The following is a 25,074-nucleotide window of genomic DNA, read 5'->3' on the forward strand; positions in this document are numbered from 1 at the left end:
TAAACAAAACAGTGACTGGTGCCTTTTAAACACCAGTGACCTTTCTCGTGGCTCTTTTCCCCAGGTAAGTGTATTTTCCTGTCGTTTTAAAGTCTTTAAGGTTTGGGAAGTGAATATTTGGAGTGTGGGGGTTTAAAATACCTGGTGAGCAAAACTCCAATATTGACCAGAGGCTGGATTAGCTCAGGCTGGGATTCCTTTGCTCGCTCCCAAAGCTGTGCAGGCTCCCAAAGCTCCTTGTGATGCTCTCCCAGAGCACATCCCAGGCCAGGGGCACCAGGAGGGAGCCCCCAGGCCTCCCCTGCAGGGCACGAGCCCCCTGAGCTGCTGCTGCTGCTGCTGTGGGGCTTTCACAGAACATGAATACATAAATCTCTGAATGTCCTGGGTGGGAAGGGACATTAAAGATTGTCCTTAAAGGCATGGCAGGGACGCCTCCCACTGTCCCAGGGACACCTTCCCCTGTCCCAGGGACACCTTCCCCTGTCCCAGGTGCTCCCAGCCCTGTCCAGCCTGGCCTTGGGCACTGCCAGGGATCCAGGGGCAGCCCCAGCTGCTCTGGGCACCTGTGCCAGGGTCTGCCCACCCTCACAGGGAGCAATTCCTCATTCCCAATATCCCATCCAGCCCTGCCAGGGAACAACTCTTCATTCCCAATATCCCATCCAGCCCTGCCAGGGAACTATTCCTGTTTCCCAATATCCCATCCATCCCTGCCAGGGAACAATTCCCCATTCCCAATATCCCATCCAGCCCTGCCAGGGCACAATTCCCAATTCCCAATCTCCCATCCAGCCCTGCCCTGGGTCACTCTGAAGCCATTCTCTGGGTCCTGTCCCCAGCCCTTGGCAATTCTCTCTCTCCATCTTTCCTGCAGCTCCTTCAGGCCCTGCAAGGCCACCCTGAGCTCACCCCAAAGCTTCCCCTGCCCAGGTGAGCAATGCCAGCTGTGCCAGCCTCTCCTGCCAGCAGAGCTGCTCCATCCCTGGCATCATCCTGGAGCCTCCCTGGGCTCTCCAGCAGCTCCAGCTCCTGCCTGTGCTGGGGCAGCTCTGCAGGTGGGGTCAGTGCAGGTGGGGCAGAATCTCCCCTCCCCTCCCCTCCCTGCTGCCCACCCTTTTCCCTCAGATTGAAATTCTTGTTTGTTGAAACCTCTGCTCCTGCCTCCGTGCCCTGATTTCAGTGAGGAGCTGACCCAGGTGCTGAGGGGGTCACCAGGCCCTCGTCACCTCTTCCCAGGTGTGGGATGGCTGTGACAAAGCACCAGCTCTGCCTTTCTGTGCGGGGCACAGGTCTGGGAGTGATGGGAGGCACAGGACAAGGTCAGTGCAGGGCTGGGACCACTGCTGGCTCTGCTGCCATGAGGAGGAAATGTCCTTTTCCTTCTGGCTCAGGGCTCGTGCAGAGCTTTAATCCAGATGGCTCAGAGAGGGTGTCCCCGAGCAGGAGCCTGCAGGCAGAGCCTCCAGGAGGACTCTGGACCCCTTTGGCTCAGTGTCCTCATCCACCCAAGGCGGTTCTGCTCCGTTTGCAGCGCCCTGACCGCCAGGGTTTGGGAGGGCTTTCCTCCAGCTTGGAACCCACAGCTCCCTCCACCTGCAGCCGTGGCTGTGCCTTCCTGGGCAGGTGCCAGAGCTTCAGCCCAAGGACAGGATGGGAACACACCTCATCCAGCTGAGGGAAAGGAGCATTCCTAAGGAGAACAGCCCCGGCAGGCTGGGGATGATTCCCTGTATGGGGGCAGAGGGGTGGGCAGTGGGATGGACAAGGAGGGCCCTGCCCAGGTGGGACCCATTCCCAAGCCCTCCCTGCTGTTCTCCTGGCACCTGGAGCACCCTGCCAGCAGCAGATGAAAGGCACGGAGTGTGTGACACTCCCGAGAGGAGGGATGGAGAGGGAGCAAAGCCCCGGGAGCTTCAGCAGGAAGGGAAGCAGTAATCCCTTGGCTGCTTGTCAGGGAGCTGCCAGCTCTGCAGCGAGCCGCGTCTCCAGCCTGCAGAGCTGGGTAGGACGGTCCCAAATAACCCGGTTTGCGTCAGAAATTCCCATTTCTCCGTGCTCTGGATCAACACGAGCCCAGAGTCTCCTTGTGGAGGAGGAGCTGTTGCACCGCCCGGGGAGTTGGGCTCTGAGGTGGAGCAGATGCCGTTGAAGGAATAAAGATTTCTGCATCTGCCCGTGCCAGCTGGGCAGTGCCGTTCGGTGCCGTTCGGTCCCGGTCGGTCCCGGTCGGTGCCGTTCGGTCCCAGTCAGTGCCGGTCGGTGCCGTTCAGTCCCGGTCGGTGCCGTTCGGTCCCGTTCGGTGCCGTTCGGTCCCAGTCAGTGCCGGTCGGTCCCGGTCGGTGCCGTTCGGTCCCGGTCGGTGCCGTTCGGTGCCGCCCGGTGCCGCGGGCAGTGCGTTACTGCCCCCTAGCGGTGCTGGCCGCGGGCCGCCGCCTCCGGGCGCTGCTCCGGGAGCGCCCATCCCAACCCGGATCCCAACCCATCCTCCCTGACCCATCCCTGACCCCAACCATCGCCCCGATCCCATCCCTGATCCCATCCCTGATCCCCACCGATCCCATCCCTGATCCCAAACCATCACCCCTGATCCCATCTCTGATCCCATCCCTGATCCCATCTCTGATCCCATCCCATCACCCTTGATCCCATCCCTGATCCCAACCATCGCCCCTGATCCCACCCTATCTCACGCCAGTCCCATCCCTGATCTCATCCCACTCTGATCCCAACCAGTCCCATTCCCATCTCACCCAGTCACACCCAGTCCCATCCTGCTGCCACCTGCTCCCTCCCCGTCCCTCCCACTCTCACTCTCATATGTTCCACTCTGCTCCTGTCCCACCCAATCCCATCCCATCCCTTTCCCACAGGATTGCACCCCACCCTCACCCACTCCCATCTGCTCCACCCAATCCCACTCCATCCCCTCCTGCTCCCACCCTTCTCTCAGCCTCTCCCAGCTGCAATCTCATTGTTTTATCTCCTCCTGCTCCCGGGCCTGGCAGTGAAGGGTTTGTGGAGGGGGCAGGAGATCAGATCTGTGCTGGGATTCATCCCTGGAGCACAGCAGCTCTGCAGCTCCAGCTCTACCAAAATCTGTCCCCATCACTGTTTTTTCCTTCTCCAAAGATAAAATTAGGGAACAGCACCATTGGCTGGCCTTGCCCCTCCAAGTGACAGCCACGGTGCCATGGCCCTGCTGTGGGAACAAGGATTCCCACCCAGACTGGACTGGGAGAGGAGAAATTCCCCTGATTTGGGACATAACAGCTGAGCCAGGCTTCCAGCGGAGCACCAGGAGCTCAGACTGCGGCTTTCCTCCTCAAACCCGTCTGCTGAGAGAGACAGGAACGGCTCAGGACAAGAAGTTTCATTCAGGAACAAGTGCTCCCTGGCATGAATGCCCTGTGCAGGGATGCTGCCAGCAGCTGGATGTGCTGCAGAGCCTGCTGAGAGCGGGAGGGACAGGAACACAGCGAGGCTGGGAGCAGCCTTCCTGCCAGGAGAGGCACTTCCAGCCACAAACCAGTGGGGAATGGTAAAATACACAGGGAAATCAGGCAGGAACCAGGAGGGGGTGGAAAATAGATCATGGAGCTCTGGAGGAACAGCTGGAGTAAATTAAGGCAGGTAATTGGAGCAGGATAAGGTGGGTGAGCAGCAAGGCTGGAAGGAGCTATTCTTAGTGCAGGCATTTACTCAGCAGCACACGGAGCCCTGCTCTGGGCTGGCACTGCCTCTGTCACTTGGCTGGGTCCACTCCTTATTCCAGGCCTGGGCTGGCACTTGGCTGCAGGTGTCCAGAGCCTGGGGTGACACCTGGCCAAAGCCTGGGGTGACATCTGTCCAGAGCCTGGGGTGACATCTGTCCAGAGGTGTCCTTCCATGTCCAGAGCTGGGGGAGCCACGAGCTGCAGGGTGCAGGGACGGGGAGTGCAGCTGTGCTGGCTCAGGGGAAGGGACAGTCCCAGTGGGATGCTGTGCCAGGGGAAGGGACAGTCCCAGTGGGATGCTGTGCCCAGGGAGGGGACAGTCCCAGTGGGATGCTGTGCTCACAGGACAGTCCCAGTGGGATGCTGTGCTCAGGGAGGGGACAGTCCCAGTGGGATGCTGTGCCCAGGGGACAGTCCCAGTGGGATGCTGTGCTCAGGGAGGGGACAGTCCCAGTGGGATGCTGTGCCCAGGGGACAGTCCCAGTGGGATGCTGTGCTCAGGGAGGGGACAGTCCCAGAGGGATGCTGTGCCCAGGGGACAGTCCCAGTGGGATGCTGTGCCAGGGGAAGGGACAGTCCCAGTGGGATGCTGTGCCCAGGGAGGGGACAGTCCCACTGGGATGCTGTGCCAGGGGAAGGGACAGTCCCAGTGGGATGCTGTGCTCAGGGAGGGGACAGTCCCAGTGGGATGCTGTGCCCAGGGGACAGTCCCAGTGGGATGCTGTGCTCAGGGAGGGGACAGTCCCAGTGGGATGCTGTGCTCACAGGACAATCCCACTGGGATGCTGTGCCCAGGGGAATGTTTGGCTTTGCTGTGGAGCCCAGAGGAGCAGGGGTTGATCCTTTTTTTGCTGTGTGTGGTTCAGCTTCTGTTGGATTTCCTGGGAGCTGCCGAGGACTCCTGGACGGTGACACCTCTGGGGACATCATCACCTGGGGACAGCGACCTCGGCACACTGCTGGGAGCCCAGGGAGGGCTGGTGTCTCCCACAGGGGTGTAAGAGCTCATCCCCATCTCCCTGGGGCTCGTGGCTGCACTGAGGATTTGTTGTTTGAACTCAAAACGTCCCTTTTTGTGTCTGTGACAAAATCCATGGGTTCCATTCCTCCAAGAGGAGCCGCTGACTCACTAACAGCCACTTAGGCCAGTGAAGTCTCCTCCATTTGATCTAAAATATCAATTAGTACGAACGACTGGAATGAAACAGCTCCAAACCCTTCTTATCCCTCAGCTGGAGGAGAAAATCCCGGCGAACAATTTGGAGTAAATCCCTTCACTAAACACCGAGGGAGGGGCCGGGATTACAGCAGGGCTGTAAACAAGGGAACCAACAGCCCCATCAAATCTCACCAAAGAACAAAGCAAGTGTGAGAGAACCGGGCTGCATGTCACTAATAAAGGCCTGATGAGTAAATAATAACAACAAGGACTCATTAATGGCTGAATGTCGAGGGCTGGAACAGGGGCAGGGCATGTGGGGAGATGCTGGAGCCTAATCCGTATTTTCTGAGGCCTTTTTTTTATTATTATTATCTTTATTATCTTTTTTTTTTATTATTATCTTTATTTTTCTTTTATTATTTATCTTGTATGCAACGTAGAGTGGAAAAAAAGGAAAAAGAGGGAAAAGAGGGAAAAGAGGAAGAAGAGGGAAAAGAGGAAAAAGAGGGAAAAGAGGAAGAAGAGGGAAAAGAGGAAGAAGAGGTTTCATTGCCCCAGCCCTGCCTCCCCTGTGCCCTTTCCCCCCAGCAGCAGCAGCATTGGGGTTGTGCTGCCACACCTGCCCCTCTCCACGTGTCCCTGCAGCCCAGGGCCACAGCAGCTGTGACACAGAGCTGGGGACAGGCTGCTGGCACGCCACTGCCGGCAAATGGGATTCATGAACCAAACTACCACCTCTGCTGCGCCCCAGAGCAGCCCGGGGAGCTTCAGGCGTCTCCTAAAAACGTAAATAGGAAAATAAAGTAATAGATAATAATTAAATAATAAAATCCTTATGATTTATATTTTATTATTAATATTTAGATCAATAAAATGTATTAATAGAAATAGTATATTTATAGTTATGTTTAGATTTATTTTAATATTATATCATGTTGTGTTTTATATTATATTGTTGTGTTTATATTATATTTTATTATTAATATTTAGATCAATAAAAATTATTAATATAAATAGCATATTTATGTTTAGATTTATTTTAATATTATATTTCTATGTTGTGGTTTTATATTATTATTTAATATAAATAATATAAGTATTATTATATTAATAAAGTTTTTAAAATCCTAATAAATTGATTAAATAATGAATCCTGTTTGTTAATTAATAAATAGGAAAATAAAAGGAGGGCAGGGAATGAGGTGGGGAAAGGGTGGAGCACAACGAATGTCCTGGCAGTTTAAGGGAGGACTTTAAACATCTGTGGGTTTTTGGTGGCTTTGCTGGAGAAAAATGAAGATCTGGAGACCATGGTTATCCTGGGGTTAGTAAAGCCAGAAAAGACCCATTGCTTGTGCATCCTGAAAAATCCAGCTGGTTATTTTTGGGGTGGGAAGAGAGCTCCGTGCTTGCTCTTCCGAGAAGAGCAGAAACACATTGCCTGTGCTGGTGGCATTTTGTCCCTGGAACTCGTCCCACAGCTGATCACTCCAGCACAGCAAAGATTTACTCCAATGGCTCTTGTGTTTTATAACATTTACCAACAGCCTCTTTTCCCTGCTGGCTGAAAGCCCCAGGAGTGGGCAGTGTCCCCCAGCAGGGCCTCAGGGGGACACTGGAACAGGATTTGTCAGCAGAGGTCACAGCTTCATCCTGCAGGTGACAGAGTGGGAAAAATGGTGAGACCTGGGGTGAAGGAGCCTTTTGGCTGCTCAGCCCAGCCTGGTGGGCGCAGCCCTGGCCCTGCTGGGCATCACACAGGGCTCCCCAGAACTCCCTGGGGAATATTTTATGTTTACCCCCGAGCAATTCACCCTCACTCTGTAATTACCCCTCTCGAGCCACATTTTCCGTTCTCTGGTAATTAAATCAAGCAGCACAAGGGCAGAAATACTCACGAGCTCCACTCTGGTGTTACATCAACACCTCAGAGCTGCCAGTGCCTCAGTTTTCCTGCACTGTGCTCTGTCCTGGGTTTGTCAGGCCTGGGATTGTCTCCACTGACACCTCACTGCAAAGCTGAGCTCACCTGGGCCAGGCTTTGCCAGATGGGCTCTTGTGCCCAGCCCCTGCTCGCCCCAGGGAGCACCCCCAGCTCAGAGATGCTCCTGCTAAGCCCTCAGTGCAGGTGGTGTTGGCTGCCTCGGGGTCTGGCTGTGGGTTGATGCTGCTCAGAGAGGGAGGGCAGGGCCAGCGGGGCGCAGGGACTGAGCACAGAGCCACAGAATGCACAAAATCACAGAATTCGCAGAATGCACAGGATCACAGAATTCACAGAATCACAGAATTCACAGAATTCACAGAATTCACAGGATCACAGAATTCACAGAATTCACAGAATCCACAAAATCATAGAATTCACAGAATTCGCAGGATCACAGAATTCACAAAATCACAGAATTCACAGAATTCACAGGATCACAGAAGCACAGAATTCACAGAATTCACAGAATTCACAGAATCACAGAATCACAGAATTACAGAATCCATCAGAATCCATCAGAATCACAGAATCACAGAATTCACAAAATCACAGAATTCACAGGATCGCAGAATCACAGGATCACAGAATTACAGAATCACACAGAATCAGAGAATTCACAGAATTCACAGAATTCACAGAATCCCAGAATCACTGGGTTGGGAGAGACCTTCAAGATCATCGAGTGCAACCCATCCCCAACACCTCAACTCAACCCTGGCCCCCAGTGCCACATCCAGGCTTTGTTAAACACACCCAGGGATGGGGACTCCACCACCTCCCTGGGCAGAACATTCCAGAACTTTCTCACCCTTTCTGTAAAACACTTTTCCCTGCTATCCAACCTGTATTTCCCTTGGTGCAGCTCGAGGCTGTGTCCTCTGACTCTGTCAGAGCCACTGAGCTGAGCCCAGAGTGGGGCAAAAAGGCCTGGGGACCCCTGGGTAAAGATGTCCAGGGGGAAGATGTCCAGGGTGAAGATGTCCAGGGGGAAGGTGTCCAGGGGGGAGATCTCCATCTCTCTGGGAAAAGAGGTCCCAACTCAGCTCTCAGGTGGTTCCTGCCCCTTTCAAAGCTCGATGTCCCTCATGTCACAGGAGGAAAGGAATCCTGCAAACCCCTGGATGTACCTGTCCTGCCTCTGGAGCACAAAACGCCCTGGCTTGGAGGCCTGGAGAGCCCTGGGCCCAAGGAAACCCTGGGATTTCTACATCCTGCAGCTGCAGTTCTTAGGGAAGGAGGAGGAGGAGAGCAGGGATCCACAGCTCCTCATGTGCCTGCAGGCTCCAGGCAGGCTGAGCCTCAGAGATCTCCTCAGACGGGAGCTGCAGCAGTGTCTGAGAGCCCTGGGGGTGTTATTTGGGGTGGATTTGTCTGACAGCCTTTTAAACCTGTCTATATTTCCTGTGGCTCGAGTTCCCCACCAACACAGCATTCAATAAATGCTTCTTTTTGGAGCCTGCCACGCTCAGGTGGTTTTGTTTTCCTGCTGGCTCTGCATGGCAGAGCAAACCTCAGGACACCTCAGAAAATGTCTGTGCCAAGCACCCACTTTTCTCCTGATGGATTCCCTCGGTCCTGGGGGTTAACAGGTGGTGGGGAGAAACCTGAGCTGCTGTTGGACAGCCAGGGCTGGTGTCACTGCTCACTGACAGCAGGACCTGTCCAGGGCATCAGAGCCTCACCTCATATCTCATCTCATCTCACCTCATATCTCATCTCATCTCATCTCATCTCATCTCAATCATCTCAATCATCTCATCTCACCCCTGCCCTGGTCAGGGACACCTTCCCCTGTCCCAGGGACACCTTCCCCTGTCCCAGGTGCTCCCAGCCCCAGTGTCCAGCCTGGCCTTGGGATCCATGGGCAGCCCCAGCTGCTCTGGGAATTCCATCCCAGCTCCTGCCCACCCTGCCAGGGCACAATTCCCAATCCCCAAGATCCCATCCATGCCTGCCCTGTGTCATTCTGAAGCCATTCCCTGGCTCCTGTCCCTCCATCCCTTGTCCCCAGTCCCTCTCCAGCTCTCCTGGAGTCCCTTCAGGTCCTGAAAGGTCACAGTAAGGACACCCTGGAGCCTTCTTGTTCAACTTCCCTCTTGCTACAGGCCTGAGGAATTCAGTCAGGCTTTGTGGTCGGGTTTTGTGCTACTTCTGACCCCCCAGCACGTGGAGCAGGAGGAAGAGGAGGATGAGGAGGAGGAGCTGTCCACCTGCAGGGACAGCAAACAGGGCTCTCCCCTGCCACACCCATGGACACCCAGGGATATTCCAGTGCTCAGGGATTGCTCTGGCTCAAACATTTCCTCTCTGCCTTTTCTGTAATTGTATCAAGGTGGGGAAAAAAATGTAAATAGGAATTTTAATAAAAGCATAGCAGTAAGCAGATCTAATCTCTAACCTTTTGAAATATGAAGAAGCTGCTTTATCTGCTAGGAAGCACAATCTCTCCCCAGCAGAGATGGGAATTTGTGGGAGTTAAATTAACTAAGGCAGTGCTCCCCTCTTGCTCGTTGAATGTAAACGAAGCATATTGAGGATTATTGCAAAGGGAGAATTAATAAGAACGGGATGGGAAAGTCTCAGAGCCAGGCATGTTTGCTAATGGTTTCCCAGGCACAGGGAGAGCAGCCTGGGGTCCCAGCACCTCCTTCCCCGCTGCCAGGAGAAACAGGAGAAATCCTGTGGAAGGCCTTGCAGAGGGAACCAGGGAGCTGCTGGAGGGAGGGGTGCTTGCAATGCCACCTGCACACAGCCCTGCAAAGAAAATCCTTCACACGCCGCGGGTGCTGGGCCTCCAGCTCTGGATTTGGGGCTGTCACTCGGTGTCCCCCCTTCACCCACTGTGTGCTGCTCGTGGGATGGGTTTAATGTCCCTCCCAACCTAAACCATCCCATGGTTTTATGATAATTTCTGCTGTAATTGCCCCATTTTCTGAAGTTTGGAGTGCACAGGGCCAGGAGCCCTGGCAGAACCTGCTCCTTGCCCAGCTGGGTGTCGCTGGTGTCACTGGTGTCACTGGTGTCACTGGTGTCACTGGTGTCACTTGGTGTCACTGGTGTCCCCCCCTTCACCCACTGTGTGCTGCTCGTTGGATGGGCTTTAATGTCCCTTCCAACCCAAACCATCCCGTGGTTTTATGATAATTTATGATCATTTATTATAATTTCTCCTGTAATTTCCCCGTTTTCTGAAGAAGTTTGGAGTGCACAGGGCCAGGAGCCCTGGCAGAACCTGCTCCTTGCCCAGCTGGGTGTCACTGGTGTCACTGGTGTCACTGGTGTCACTGGTGTCACTTGGTGTCACTGGTGTCCCCCCCTTTACCCACTGTGTGCTGCACATGGGATGGGCTTTAATGTCCCTTCCAACCCAAACCATCCCATGGTTTTATGATAATTTATTATAATTTCTCCTGTAATTTTCCCATTTTCTGAAGAAGTTTGGAGTGCACAGGGCCAGGAGCCCTGGCAGAAGCTGCTCCTTGCCCAGCTGGGTGTCACTGGTGTCACTGGTGTCACTGGTGTCCCCCCCTTTACCCACTGTGTGCTGCTCGTGAGATGTGCTTTAACATCTCTTCCAACCCAAACCATCCCATGGTTTTATGATAATTTATGATAATTTCTCCTGTAATTTCCCCGTTTTCTGAAGAAGTTTGGAGTGCACAGGGCCAGGAGCCCTGGCAGAAGCTGCTCCTTGCCCATCCGGGATGCTCCTTTCTCCTCTCCTGGGCGCTGTGCTGGCTGCAGGCAGCAGCAATTGGGCTCCTGAAGTTCTCCTTTGTCTGCTCAGGGGAGTGAATTGGCAGCAGCACAAAGACCTAAGGAAAATAATCCCCATTAAGCCAGGGGCACCCTGCCTGAGCAGAGCCTGCCTCAGCCCCAGAGCTGTTCCTCCCACTGCCCCCTGCTCAGGATCTGCGATTGTTCCTGCCCCTGGCAGGGATTGCTCTGGCCTGCCGTGCACACCGTGCTCCATCCCACACTCTTTTCTCGATTGTGCAAGCCTGGGGTTCTGCTTTCTTTGGTCTCCCTCTCAGCCTTGAAAAATATCCTGATTTCAGAGAGCTCTCAGCTCTATTCAAAGGATTTCTGAGTCCTCCCCTTTTCCAGTCATTCACCTGGCCCGTGAGCTGCTGGGAAGAACTGGCTCGTCCCTGGGGCTTTAGAAAAGGTTTAAAATTCCCCTGTAAAGGGAAACAGAGGGACTCAGGGAGCCTGGGAGTGGATGTGGCCCTCTCTGAAACCCCTGCCATGCCTGAGGGACTCCTTTGCTTCCTGGCCAAATCTGCCTGCCTGGCACGGGGGCTGAGGGAGGAGCTCTGCTGGAAAACTCCTGTGTCTTTACCATCTTTATGGTGTGAGCCCTCAGGTGTGTGCTGCCGAGGAACCCTGGAGAAGCCCCACATTTGCGGTGGCAAAGGAGGAAGCAAAGCAGATCAAAGGATCTTTGCCAGACTGGCAGGCCTGGAGGAGCCATCACACAGGAAAACAGTGCACGAGAAACCCACTGAGGTCTCTCCAATCCCCTCTTTCTCCCTGCATCCCCAGGGGTGCCACAGTTTGCAGAGAATGTTTGGAGGGTTTCCCCTGTGCTGGATTTTCTGGCTTTTTTTTTTTTTTTCTGATTTTAATATCAGGAAGGAGCCAGCAAGAAAAATGGAGAGGTGATTTATAAGGCTGGACTGACAGGACAAGGGGGAATGGCTTCAAACTAAAAAAAAGGGAAATTTAGGTTGGGTATTAGGAAAATTTGGGGTTTTGCAGCATTGCAGTGGTAAAAGCACTTTCTAAAGGCTTCTCCATGAGCAGAGCTGGATAAATAATGAGGGATTTCTAATTTGCTGTAGAAGTTTCTTCGTCTTCTGCTTGCAGATGGCCCCGTTTGAAGGGAGGGCAGTGCTGCCATGCCTGTCCCCAACGCTGGGGACGCCTCAGGGAAGTCCCTGCACCTCTCCCAGGTGGGCTGGTGGCACCTTTCCTGCACAGGTGGGCACAGCCTGGCAGCCCCCTGCCCCTGGGTGAGGCAGAACAGGAGCCAGGGGCAGGTGACAGCTCAGGACAGAGCTGGGACAGCCACTGCACTGGGCTGTGGGAACAGGGAGAGAGAAATGAGCCGTTCCCATGGGGGAGGAGAATCCCAGCTCCTCCAATTGTACAAAACCACACAAACCACAGCATCCTCTCAGGCAGCAGAGAACAACCCAACCATGAAAAGCTGGTGAGGTGTCCCTGTCTGGCTCTGGTTTCTTGTCCTGTCCTTTGAGGCAGCTGCTCAGGAGCTGCGGGAGAGGCTGAGCACGTCTGGCCCTGCCTGTGTGAGGCTCTGCCACCCCTGTGCCTGCTTGTCCCCCTGGCATTTCCCTGCTTGCTGCTCAGCCTGTTCGGCACCTGGAACAAGCAGCCTCCCTCCTGCAACAAACCCGGGATCCACCCATCCCTACTGAGGCAAGAAGGAACCCAGCTCCGCAGAAATAACCCCCCAAACTCCTATCAGGAGCTTTTTGTAGCTACATTAATTTTAGAAGAAAAATTAGGTCCGAAGTGCTGGGCTCATTTTAATGAAGATTCACGGTCACAGCTGAATCCCCTGGCGAGGAGGAATCAGCTTTTGAGCACATCGGAGTCGTCAGAAACTCCTCTCAAAGTCACCCGAGGCCGAGGAGGGGCGGGACAGGGCGCTGAGGGAGGGGTGCTGGGGAGGAATCGCATTCCGGGACTTCGTGGACCTGCGCTTCCCTTCCCCGCCTGCAGCCGCGGCTGCTCCGGCTCGGAGATGAAAGCAGCCGGCAGAGGAGATAAACACGAAAACAGCTCTGGAACAGTCAGGCTGCCGAAAACAACCCGGGCAGGATGGGACGGGAGATGAAAGAGGAAGTGCGGGAGGTTTTGGAGTGACAGCAGGTGGGGACGGAGCTGTCACCGAGCCGCTGTCACACGGCTTGGGGGGGGTGCAGCGCAGGCATTTCACCCACAAGCATCTCAACCTCTGTCCTTGCCTCCCACAGCCAGAAACGCGGCTCCAAACCCCGGGCAGGTCCCAGAAATCCGACGCTGCTCTATAGGGACTCTTCCCTTCTTTTCACATTTGCTTCAGCTTCTTCTCTCTGGTATTTTGGCCCCAGGCAAGGCAGTGGGATTATACCGGCCATCCCGGGAAGCTCTGTCCTTCTTTAGCTTGCTCTGGCGTTGATAAATTGAGCAGCAGGAGGAGGCAGAGGCATCTGGGTGGGGTTTCATCGTCCCCTCGGTGTGATAAAGCTGTGGTGGCACAGAGGAGCACCAGGAGTCCAAGGCTCAGCTGGTTCAGGCATGGGGGAAAAGCCAATCTCAGCCCCCAAATACCCCCAAATATGGGGCAGAAAACCTGACCCTCAGTGTTTCACCAGGCACTGCCTGTGCCCTTGTAATGTTTGGTGTAAGGACAGAGCTCTGCCACTTGTTTCTGCCTCAAACCATTGGATCTGTCCCCCAAGGACTGCCTGCATCAGGATGCTGAGTTTTTGAGTGGCAGCTCTCTCCCCTGAGCAGACCCCACTGCAGAGACCCCACTCCTGTGTGCAGGGGTCAGCCAGGTGAGGGAAGGAGCTGCGTTGTTCCATCTGGGTGCCTCCCACACTCTGCAAAGCCTTGCAGAAGCACAGACAGAGTTCCAAGGCAACCCAGGGCTGAGGATGTTTCTGTGGTGAATTGGATGAGGACTCGTGGAAGGTTCTCAGTTTGGAGATGGCCTCCCTGCATCAGTCAAATCTGCTTTGCAGCCTTTGGTGCCAGGGTTTGGAGTCACTCATGCCAGGGGAATTATCCCCGGAGGAGCTGGGCTCAGGGTGTTGGGGTTCAGAGGGGTGCATGAATTAATCAAACCAGCTCAGACTCACCCTGGGTGGCCACGCTGGCTTCGGGCTGCCTCCCTTTGCCACTGTCCATGGTGTGGATTCACCTGGGCACCTCCCTCATCCACAGTTCTCAGCAGCCACGGAAGGGGAGCAGCCCTTCCTTCTGTGAGCAAGCAATGAAGGGATTTTCCAATTCCCCAGGTGCTCCCCAGCACCAGAGCAGCTTCAGATGGCACAGCCAAAGCTTTCTTTGCCAGCCCCACAGCCTGTGGGCTCTCCTAAGGGAGTTATCAAAGGAGCTGTGGGCACTCACACCTCGGTAGCTTGAGGAGATGATTCCCACAGGGTGCAAGAAGGGATTTTTAGGGGTGGTTCTCCCTTCCTCCTGCACTGCTCTCCTGAAAACTGCCTGTCTGCAGCTGCAGGGATCCCCTCAGCTCCCAGCTCCGTGTGCTGCTCCTTGCTGGGATTCCTCGCTGTCCTCTGTGTGTCCTCAGAGCTGCCAGCACCTTGGCTCCTTCAGGAAATGTTTGTGGAGGCTTTAGTCGGGTTTGCAGGGGGACACGGAGGAAGCACCAGGGCTTTGAGGGAATTCTGCCTGTGTGGCTCACAGCAGTGAAAGCTGCTGTGCCTGAAGGGATCTTGGTCAGAGCAAACCTGTGGTGGCCGTGCCCGGGTCACTGGGTAGCCCAGGGCAGGGCCAGCCCTCCCCTGCAGCACCCCAGAGCTCTCCTGGAGCGGGAAGAGCTGGAAGGAGTGGGGAGTGTGTGGGGCTGGGGTGGGAGTGCTGCTCTCTGTCCACACCGAGCACATCAGGGAGCAGGGGCTGGCACTCAGCCGGGCCCAGTGCACCTTCCCAGGGAGGTGCCAACAGCTCCAGGCTGGAGCAGCAGTCCTGGGAAGCCTGGGAGAGGCTTGTCCTGTGCAGGGCTGGCAGGGCACAGGGGACAGCATGGCCTGGGGGCAGCACGGCTGGACAGCCCTGGGGACAAGGTGTGCCCAGCACGAGGCTCTGCTGTGGGCACTGCCCCGGCGCAGGGACAGGGTCACACACACCTACAGGGACCACATTCCCGCAGGGACCACAGGGACCACACCTCCGCGGACAGGTAGGGGGTCCTCACCTCACACACACCTTTAGGGACCACATCCCTGCCAGGACCACATCCCGGGGGACAGCTCCAGTGTCACTCATCGTATTCCCACCAGGACCACATCCCCCGGGGGACAGCTCCAGTGTCACCCACCACATTCCTACCAGGACCACATCCCAGGGGACAGCTCCAGTGTCACTCACCGCATTCCCGCCAGGACCACATCCCGGGGGACGCGCACCAGCTCTCACACCCCTCTCACACCCCTACCCGTACCGCCGGCCCCAGCCCCTTCCCGTCTCCCTGCGGATCGCCCCTCGCTCGGGCGCTGCCCCGGGCGGGCGCTGCGGGCTGCGGGCGCTGCCCGTGCGGGCGGAGCGGTGCCGGGGTGCCGGCGGAGCGCGGCGCGGTCCCGGTGATGTCAGGAGCGGCCCGGCAGCGGTGGGCGGTCCTTCCCCGGCTCCCGGCTCGGCTCGGCTCGGCTCCGCTCCGCCCCCGGCTGGGCTGGGAGCGCGGGCAGCCCCGCGGCCCCGCTGCAGTCCCGCTCGCTCCGGCATGGTAAGGCCGTGGGCACGGGGCGGGCGGGCGGGGGCGGGCCGGGCTGCGCGGGGCGCGCCGAGCTCTCACCCTCTCCCCGTCTCTCGCAGCCCCTCTCCGGAGCAGCGCCGGGACCCCGCCGCCTCCAGCCGCGCTCCGCCGGGCTCCGCCGCCCGCCGGCATGAGCGTGAAGCGCCCGGCGCCGGGCGGCCGCCGCTGAGGAGCCGAGAGCGGGACCCCCGGCCGCGCCCCCCGCGCCCGCCCCGCTCCATGGGGCAGCGCCGCTGAGCCCCCCCCGCCCCTGCCCGCCCCCCGAGCCCCCCGCGCCTCGCCCCTCGCCATGGGGCCGCGGCACCTGCTGCTGCTGCCGCTGCTCCTGCTCTCCCTGCAGCTCCTGGCCCTGCTGCCGCTGCTGCCGCTGCCCGCGCAGGCGGCCGGGCCCCCCCGCGCCAAGGGCAACCGGACCCAGGGGGCGGCGGCGGCGCGGCGGACCCCGAAGCCGGGCAGGGAGCTCCTGAACCAGACGCTGGCGGGCCCGGGGGCCGCCGCCCCCACGGCGCTGCCCGGGCGCGGCAAGGGCGCGGGGGGCGGCAAGGCGGCCCCCGGAGGCGGGGGCTCGGCCCCGGCCCACGAGACGTGCTGGGGGTACTACGACGTGAGCGGGCAGTGGGACAAGGAGTTCGAGTGCAACAACAGCCTGACGGGCTTCCGCTACTGCTGCGGCACCTGCTTCTACCGCTTCTGCTGCAACAAGCGCGCCGAGAAGCTCAACCAGAGCCTGTGCCGCAACTACAAGAGCCCCGAGTGGGCCCACCCCACCACGGCCAGCGGCGCCCTGCCCGCCGACGGCGGCGACGGCGGCGACGGGGACGCCAACAAGTACGACCCGGACAAGGACAGCACCAACGCCACCGTGTACATCTCGTGCGGGGCCATCGCCTTCGTGCTCATCGCCGGCGTCTTTGCCAAGGTGGCCTACGACAAGGCGCGGCGCCCGCCCCGGGAGATGAACATTCACAGGTACTTTCGCGAGCATTCACTCCTTCCCCTGCTCCCCCTCGCCGAGCCTCCCCCTTGGCAGAGTCTGCTCAGGGTTTCTCTAGTGAGAAATTGCGGCCACTCGCCCTGGAAGACAGCGTGCTGTCAAGCCAGAAACCCTGGAGCTGCCCACCCGAGGGCTCTCTGAGTTCCCAGCTGTGCAGCCTCCCGAGAGTTTCCCGGGGCATGGCTCCTCCGGGGATTCCCCCTTTGGTTTTGCTGTCCAAGGGCTCGGTTTTTACACTGCTGCCCAGGGGTTCTCCTGCCGAGCTCTCTGCCCGAGGAGTCTCCCTGTGAAGCACCCACTCGGGTCTCTGCGCTTTGCTCTGGCTTTCCATGAGTTTCCCCCGCCAGCCCTTCCAAGGGTTTCCCCAGTGCCATGGCTCTCTGACGGCTGTGCCGCCCGGCCGAACGATTTCCCTTTGTGCTGCCGCTTCGGTGGGTCCCCCTTGAGTCATTTATCCGAGGGTTTTCCCTTTGCGAGGGCTGTCAAGGGTTCCCTTGGACAAAGGATTTTCCCTTCCCGTCCTCTGCCCTGGAGTTCCTCCTCCCCACGGTGCCACCAGGGCCACCCGCACCCCTCTGGCCATCCCACTGCCCACCCCGGGGCCCGTCCTGGTGCCCCGTGGCTCCTCCCGCGGCCGCGTTTGTGCTCTCCTGCCGCGCCTTCAGCACCGGCTCCGCGGACAGCTCCGGGACAGCTCCGGGAGAGCTCCGGGAGAGTTCTGGATAATGCACGGAGAGCTCTGGGACAGCTCCGGGAGAGCTCCGGACAGCTCCGGGAGAGCTCCGGGAGAGCTCTGGATAATGCACGGAGAGCTCCGGGACAGCGCCCCGATAATTCCCGGGCTGTTCCCGGACAGCTCTCGGATAATTCCCGGAGTGTTCCCGGACAGCTCCCGGATAATTCCCGGAGTGTTCCCGGACAGCCCCGCGCTGCCCCGCTCTCCGCTCTGTCCAGAGTCCGTCCCGGAGCTCCACGCGGAGCCGTCCCCGGCACCCCCTCCTGCCCCCGGCACCTCCTCCTGCCCCCCAGAGCCTCCCTCTGCACCTCGGCACCCATTTTTACTCATCGGAGCCCACTCCTGTTCTCCGGCACCCCAATACCCCCCTCCTGTCCCCCGGAGTGTCCCCCAGCATTCCGGCTTGGCTCCCCTGAACCCTGCACGCCTCCTTCTTTCCCCGGCACCTCCCCACATCCCTCCTGCCCCTGGCACTCCCCTCCTGCCCTTGGCACTCCCTCCCTGCCCCCGGGATCATCAGCAGCCCCCAGACCCCCCCATCTCCCCTCCAGCCTCCCCAGAGCTCCCCCAGCACAGCAGAGCCAGTCAGACCCCGCGGGTTCTGCCCTGCCCTGTCCTGCCCGGCCAGGGGGAAGTTTGGGATGTGCAGAGGGGATGGGGAGGGATCAGAACCCCCGGGGGAAGTTTGGGATGTGCAGAGGGGATGGGGAGGGATCAGAACCCCCGGGGGAAGTTTGGGATGTGCAGAGGGGATGGATCAGAGCCCCCCTGGTGGTGCCTTCCCCCCGGGGCCGCTGGGGCTGTGTGGGGACGCTCTGGTGGTGGCAGAGCTCTGTCCTTTCCCTTTTCCACTCGGTCCCTCTTAGATCCCTCTGGTCTCGGTCTCAGCCCGTCCCTGCCCATCCCTGCGGGCTCGCTGCCCCCTCGTTGCTGTAAGGACAGGAGCTTTCTGTGGCACACACGATCCTGCTGCACAGCAAAAGCTCGGGTGGCTGTAGCAATCCTCCTCCTGGACAAATGCGTGTTCTCTCTCAGTTCATTTTTATTTTATGATGAAAAAGTCCCTCCAAATGATGAGTGCTGCTTGCGTGCCGTGAATGTGAGAGCTGCCTGTGTCTGAACATAAAAACTGGTGAGAGGCTTCTTTAAAAGAGCAGTGCTGGCATCAGGGGGAAAGTCCTCAACTCTAGCAGATAATGCCTGCTAAAAATGATTTTAGTGAAGATTTTTAATCAGAACTCCTGAAATCATCGACCATATTTTTAAGGCTGAACTTCGGCTGCAACCAACAGAGACTCGGGGGAGAAATATTAGTTTTTTAGGAGGAAAAAGAGATGAGTGACACAGTTTTTATTTATTTGGGGTTATGTTTTTTATTTAGACTCCTCCCTGCAGTGAGGACACACTGTGAGGGTGAGGTTTATATTTGCTGAGGGTCTGGCCCACATATTCCATTCCAAATCCCACCTGCCCCTGGTCCCTGCAAGAATTTAACTCCACAGTGTTAAAAACTACACACAGCTGTGTAGAGGCAGGGGTCCTGCAAGTGGCTTAGCCAGAAAATCGTGTTTTGTTAATGAAGGGATGGTTCCCCAGCTGCCCAGCTCTTCTGGCTTCAAGGCAACTTTGCCCGGGCCTTATCTTCACACTAAATTTGGAAATCTGGGTTGGATGTCCATATGTTACTTCTGCTCCAGCTCCAGCCTGCTGCAGGGTTGGATCCTTCACCCTTGGAAATCAGAGCCAGTGTTGCCAGACTTGTCTGGATTCTTCCTGATGTTTTCATTTCTTTGATGCTTGCTTTGCTTTATTTAGATAAGTTCTGCTGAAATGATTCACCTGTGTGTAGAAGTATGAATGGCAGATTGAGTGCTCGGGAAGCTTGACTTCCAGAGCATTTTAAGGAGTTGATTGACTTCTATAATATGGTAGCTGGTAAAAGATTATACCTTTCAGAGCTGTGTTACCTGAACTTGATCAACATCACACGAGGGTTTAAATATTTTGAAGCGCGTCTCCTGCACTGGGCTGAATGCTCTGGGTGCTCTCAGCAGAATGTAAATACCAGGAGAGGAATGGTTTGTCTTTGTCTCTGACAGCTGCTGGGGAGGAACAGGGAAGGAGGAAAGCAGGTTGGGGTCAGATATTTCTGTCTGTTTGAGGTCGTGTCGGCTGGAGTGAAGTGTGACATCCACAATAATTCTCTGTAGTGGTGGCGAGTGCATCAAACCTCAGTGTGCATCCTCTGGGAGGAGCAGAGCAGCAGCATGAGCACAACTTGCTACAGGGGCTGGAAAAAGCCTCTTGGGCTCGTATCCCACAGGCAGGGAAGATCAGTGAGAACTTCCCTGCACCTCCCCACGAGCAGGATCACAGTGGAAATTTTATTGCCTTGTAAATGCTCACAGAGCAGTGCCGTGTGTGGATGTTATCCCTCTGCCCATTCCTCATCCAGCTTGTATAGAAAATCCTCCTGAACTCACTGAGAGAGAACATTTTGAGGGAGGCAGGGCTCCTGCAATGTCTTTTGGTGGAAGGAGGGTTTGCAGATCCCCAGGAGAGCTGCCAGTGAAGGGCTGGCTGTGCGTGTGCAGCTCCGAGCTGGAATCAGCTCCAGTTTCCAGGCACTGCCACGTCCCTTTAAAGCAAGGCACTGCTGTGATTCTGGGCTCACAAGCACTGATTCAGGCCTTTCTAACAGCAGTTAAGTGGAAGTGCTTTGAAAACCAGGAGCTGAAATATTCCTATTGTCCAGAAACGCTTGTAATGCTTTCAATGGAACTGAATTTTATTTTTTTATTTTTTTGGCAAGTGTAGGATCTTTGAGCCTGGCTGTACAGAACTGCCTCTTGCTTTGGGGGTTACACAGCCAGAACTTTGCTGGGCTCCAGGTGGAAGCTGGGGCTGGTTTCTGAGAATCACACCCAGCAGTTTTGTGTGTGCTGATGCTCCCTCGTGCATTGCTGAGAATGGTTTGGTTTTGTCTCATTGCCAGGATTGTTTTCTTTTCTTCAGCATTTCTTAAGTGAAATTTTAGAGGCATTTGTTTTACTTTCGGTCTGGGGGTGAGTTAGGGAATCTCTGAGCAGGGAATATCAGCTGGTTCTTTCAAAGCTGGGTGAGTTTTTCCGCAGCACAAAGGGATGACACAGAGTGTTCTCACTCCATGGCCACGACCCTGCATCCCCACGCTACTGAACACAAATAATTCACAGATGTAGCCCTGCTCCACGACCCCTGCTTAGCCTCAGCAGCAGCCACTGAGCTGGGGATGCAGAGATTGGAACTGGACTGAAGCATCCCCAGTGCATCCCACTGGTCAGCTGGGGCCAGAGGGACACGGGGGCAGAGCTGGCCCTGGGGCACTGGCGGGAGCCCAGCTGCTCTCCTGGGAAGCTGCACAGGGATTTTTCCCAGCAAAGCAGCTCTGTGTGCTGCTGAGAGGCCTTATCTGGCCCTGCATGGAGCGTGGCTGAGGGGTGGGGAGGGGAGAAGGGAAACAGGCTCCGTGCTGTGCTTCACTTCACCCTCCTCCCACAGCATCTGTGCTGCTGCAAAGAGGGAAGGGATCCGTGCTGCTCTTCCCTTCAGCCCCTGCATCTCCTGCTCTGGGAGTGATAACTGCCAGCTTTTAGAAATGAACATCCTTTGCCCATGTAGAGACCAGAGTTTAATTGATCCACTCCTGCTTGTTTCTGCTCCTTGGCTCTGAACTCCAGCAGGGACCAGAGGCAATGGATGTGTCTGCTCCCAGATCCAAGGAGCTGCTGCTCTGTGTGAGAAACACAGCTCGAAATGCAGCAGGGTTTGTGTTCCTCAGGCTGCATCCCCCACAGCCCAGGGCCCTGTGCTCGCCGAGGGGCTGCTGGAGGGAGCTGCTTTCAGCTGGGAAGGTTGTGAGCAGTGCCTCTCTCCAGCCCTGGTGTTTGAGACAGGGATCACAGGCAGCTCCTTCAGCTCTGCTCTCTGCTGCTGGAGCCAAAGGATCAAACCCCGTGGTCCCCAGGGCAGGGAGGGAGTGCTGTGAACACTCCTGGCCACAGGGACTCTGCAGGAGCTTTTCTTTCTTGGATGCTGCTCCTGCTTCCAGTCTCTTTGCATTGATGTGTTTTTATGCTCTGTCTTTTTTCACTCTGCTCAGACTCACTCGGGTGCCTTTCAGCTGCTCTTTGCCCTGCTTTGAGTTGTTTAATCCTGGTGGTTTCTGAGGCTCTCCTCTGAAGCGCCCTGTCCCCTCACTGCACAGGTCAGACTGAACTAACAGAAACCAAAAAAGATGCAGCCATAAAATCCCAGAATCACAGAATGGACAGGGTTGGAAGGAACCTTAAAGATTATTATTATTATTATATCTATTATTGGTTAATTAAATAGATTTTACTTGTGCATCAAATCTCTCTATTGTATTGTTTACAATACAATAATCCCCTCGTTCCACCCCCTGCCACCAGCAGGGGCACCTCCCCTGTGACCTCAGACAAGTTCCTAGGACTGGTTCTGTTTCACACCAACCCTGCACCTGGCTGGGTTTGGGGTCACTCCTGAGCAGGGACAACACCTGGATCTTGTCCTTGTGCAGGGTCAATGGTCCCATGATGCAGACCCAAACCCAGGCCAGGTGTGTGTCTCTGGGTGCCTGTACCTGTACAAAGCCTTTTTCCTTTTGTTTGATTTCCATGCACTGGGAAAGCTCCAGTCTGGAGCTCTGGCTGTGGTTTGCAGTTTGATAATTGGGTTTTTCTGCTGTGTTTTCCTCTCTGAGTCTATTTTATGAAGACATTGGCTCTGTGGGAGCACAGAGGCTGCCTGGCCACTGACATCCTCTGGATGCTTCTGGGCTTCTCCTTTCCCTTTGAACTTCTCCCATTACGAGAGGCCAGGCTCAGGAACCATGCTGCCTCCACCAAACCAGCTCAGTGTCTCTAATTCCCATTTATTTGGCATTTTCCTGCTTGCTAATTAACTTTTTCGGTTAGTCCAACTTCGTCATGAGGTGTCGAGGGAATCCAGTGTAGCTCTGAACTTCCATTCCTTTCAGTTTTGTAATCTCTTATATCCTTAAGTAGCAGTTGATCTCTGTGCCTTTGGAGATCAGACGCCTTTTAAAATTTCTGTTTCACACAAGATCTGAACTTTCTGGGGCAGATGAGATCAGGGCACGTCTGCTTGCCTTTGCCCCCACTCACATGGGCTGGCTGTGCCTCCTCAGATCTGCGTGTGCCCTGCTTGGAGGGCTCAGATATCTCCTCCCCCAGGTGGATAAACACAGAATTCTGCCACAATAAATTCTGGGCTGTGCCTCCTCAGATCTGTGTGCTTGGAGGGCTCAGATATCTCCTTCCCCAGGTGGATAAACACAGAATTCTGCCACAATAAATGTTGGGCTGTGCCTCCTCAGATCTGTGTGCTTGGAGGGCTCAGATATCTCCTTCCCCAGGTGGATAAACACAGAATTCTGCCACAATAAATGCTGGGCTGTGCCTCCTCAGATCTGTGTGCTTGGAGGGCTCAGATATCTCCTTCCACAATAAATGCTGGGCTGGTCTGTGCTCTCACCACAACCTCCTTTGTCGTGAGGGCTCTTCAGAGCAAGCTCAGCTTTGCTCAGTGAGTTCAGAGCCCCAGAGCTGTGCTCAGAGCAGGGGATTTGGTGTGAACCCAGAGCCCCTCTGCTCCACCCTTGCCCAGGTGCACTGTGTGAGCCCTGGGCGCTCTCTCTGTGTTTGTGCCTGGGGATGCACAGCACAAACAGAGCAGGACAGAGCTGGGCCAGCACAGCATCATCCCCACAGCCGTGCACACCCAGCAAGAGCTGCTGGTTTGATTTTCCCTCCTTTCTGTGCTCTGTCCCTGTCCTGCACAGCTCCCTGCCTGCCCCAGCAGCCCTGGTGCCTCTCCTGGGTTCGTCTTCTTCCAGGGAGCCTCCCCATTGTCCTGGGAGGAGCAGGGGCTGGAGCTGGGTGGGTGCAGGTGGGAGCTGGGGGTCCCAGGGGCGGCTCCCCCCCGCAGCCAGCCCGAGCCTCGAGCACCTGGGGGCACCAATCTTCTCCTGCCACCCACTGTCCCCAGCAGCCTGGCCATGTCCTGCCCCTGCTGAGGACACTTTGTGCTCAGGGTGACATCTCTCTGCAGAGAAACACCCCTTGGAAAGGTTCCTTTTAAGCTTTTAATCAGCAAATCTTTACGTGACAGCTTTGTTCTCTTCAGGCTCGCTGTGTGCAGAGGAACTGGTGTCACCCATTTGGTGTCACCCGTTTGGTGTCACCCATTCTGGGCTCAGTCACTGCTGGCAATGCCTTGCCCACATCACAGCAGCAGCCAGAGATTATCCAGGTTGGACACTGGGGTCAGCTGTGTGAAGTGGTTTTCTTTAGAGCCGGATTAAATTCCTGGAACTTCCCAAATTGTGTTTGGCATTCAGATTTCCCAGGAGACATCTGATTTTTCCTGTGTGCCCTGGGCACACAGAACCTGGCTGGCAGCGCCAGGAATGTGGGAACCTGTTGGGAAGCTGGTTCAGGCACAACTAACACCAAAGAAATCTTCATGCATCTGCAGCCTTTTATTGTTCTACAGTCCAGCCTTTCACACTCTTCATGCCACAGGCACTGCCCCTGTGTGCCCTCTGTTCCCTCTGTGGTTGCTCAGCACACCTGGGCACTCCAGGTCTCATTACCCTCAACACTGCTCACCTGTCCTGCCCAGGTGTAGCCAGTTAGGGACTCCCAATTGCCCCAAACTCTGTGCCTACACCAGGAACCTCCCAGGACTGGCCAGGCCTGGGCATGCAGGACCTGCCTGGCAGCCCCTGCAGTGTGGGAATGTCCCAGGAATGTGGGAATGCCCTGGGCACAAATGTCCCAGGACTGTCCAGCCTTGAGCACACAGGACATGGCTGGCAGCCCCTGCAATGTGGGAATGCCCCAGGAATGTGGGAATGTCCCAGAAGAGGCCATCCCTGGGCACACAGGACCCAGCTGGAAGGGTCTGGAATATGGGAATGCCCCAGGAAAGGGGGAATATCCCAGGAATGTCCAGCCCTGGGCACACAGGACCCAGCTGGAAGAGTCTGGAATATGGGAATGCCCCAGGAATGGGGGAATGTCCCAGCACTGGCCATCCCTGGGCACACAGGACCCAGCTGGAAGGGTCTGGAATATGGGAATGCCCCAGGAAAGGGGGAATTTCCCAGGAATGTCCAGCCCTGGGCACACAGGACCCAGCTGGCAGGGTCTGGAACACGGGAATGCCCCAGGAAAGGGGGAATATCCCAGGAATGTCCAGCCCTGGGCACACAGGACCCAGCTGGAAGGGTCTGGAATATGGGAATGCCCCAGGAAAGGGGGAATATCCCAGGAATGTCCAGCCCTGGGCACACAGGACCCAGCTGGCAGGGTCTGGAACACGGGAATGCCCCAGGAAAGGCCAGCCCCAGGTGTGCTCAGCATCTGGAGCTGCCCAGGGCACGGAGCAGGTGTGGGGGCAGCAGCCAGGCCGTGGATAATGCACAGCTGCTCTCTGTGGCAGTGGCTGGGACCCAAGTGCTGTCCCTCAGAGAGAGCTGTCCCTTCCAGGTGAGCTGGCTCCAGGCTGGATAAATGCATCTCCTGCAATAACTGCCTCTTTCTTTCCCAGTCACTAACAGAGCATAGGGGAGTCTTTAACCTGGCTTTTTTTGGTAGTGAAATCCTGGCTGTGCTGGAGTGATTGGAGTTCTGCCACCAGCTCCATCCGTGCTCTGCTTTTAGCAGCTGCAGCTCAGCCAGGCACTGCTCCCTTCCCAGCTCTGCCAGACCCATTTGGTCACTCTCCTTCCACTCCTCCCCAAACTCACGGGGACTTGGAGCAGGAAATTCTGTTTTCTAGCACCCCCTTGTTGAGGTCTGCACGAGAGGGGATTTTCAGAAGGTGAATCAGTGAAGTTTTGAGGTGCAGCCCCTGCACTGCTGGGAACAGAACACTGCTCTTCC

The 25,074-nt window shown here is 56.3% G+C and overlaps 2 protein-coding genes across 3 annotated transcripts in view; one reads left to right on the forward strand and one right to left on the reverse strand.

Annotated features, from left to right (window-relative positions):
* Positions 1 to 13,783, reverse strand: part of LOC136566397 (uncharacterized) — an 86,828-nt gene extending 73,045 nt beyond the window's left edge. Inside the window, exon 1 of the mRNA XM_066565522.1 lies at positions 13,735 to 13,783. Coding sequence (XP_066421619.1) covers positions 13,735 to 13,783 — 49 coding nt within the window. The remainder of the gene's footprint in view (positions 1 to 13,734) is intronic.
* A 1,880-nt stretch (positions 13,784 to 15,663) lies between these two features.
* SHISA6 (shisa family member 6) overlaps positions 15,664 to 25,074 on the forward strand; it is a 161,620-nt gene continuing 152,209 nt past the window's right edge. For both annotated transcript variants that reach the window (XM_066565670.1, XM_066565671.1), the window contains exon 1: positions 15,664 to 16,343. In XM_066565670.1, the coding sequence (XP_066421767.1) occupies positions 15,664 to 16,343 (680 nt within the window). The remainder of the gene's footprint in view (positions 16,344 to 25,074) is intronic.

The sequence above is a fragment of the Molothrus aeneus genome, chromosome 25 (genome assembly GCF_037042795.1).
Source record: "Molothrus aeneus isolate 106 chromosome 25, BPBGC_Maene_1.0, whole genome shotgun sequence".
In the NCBI taxonomy this organism is placed as follows: Eukaryota; Metazoa; Chordata; class Aves; order Passeriformes; family Icteridae; genus Molothrus; species Molothrus aeneus.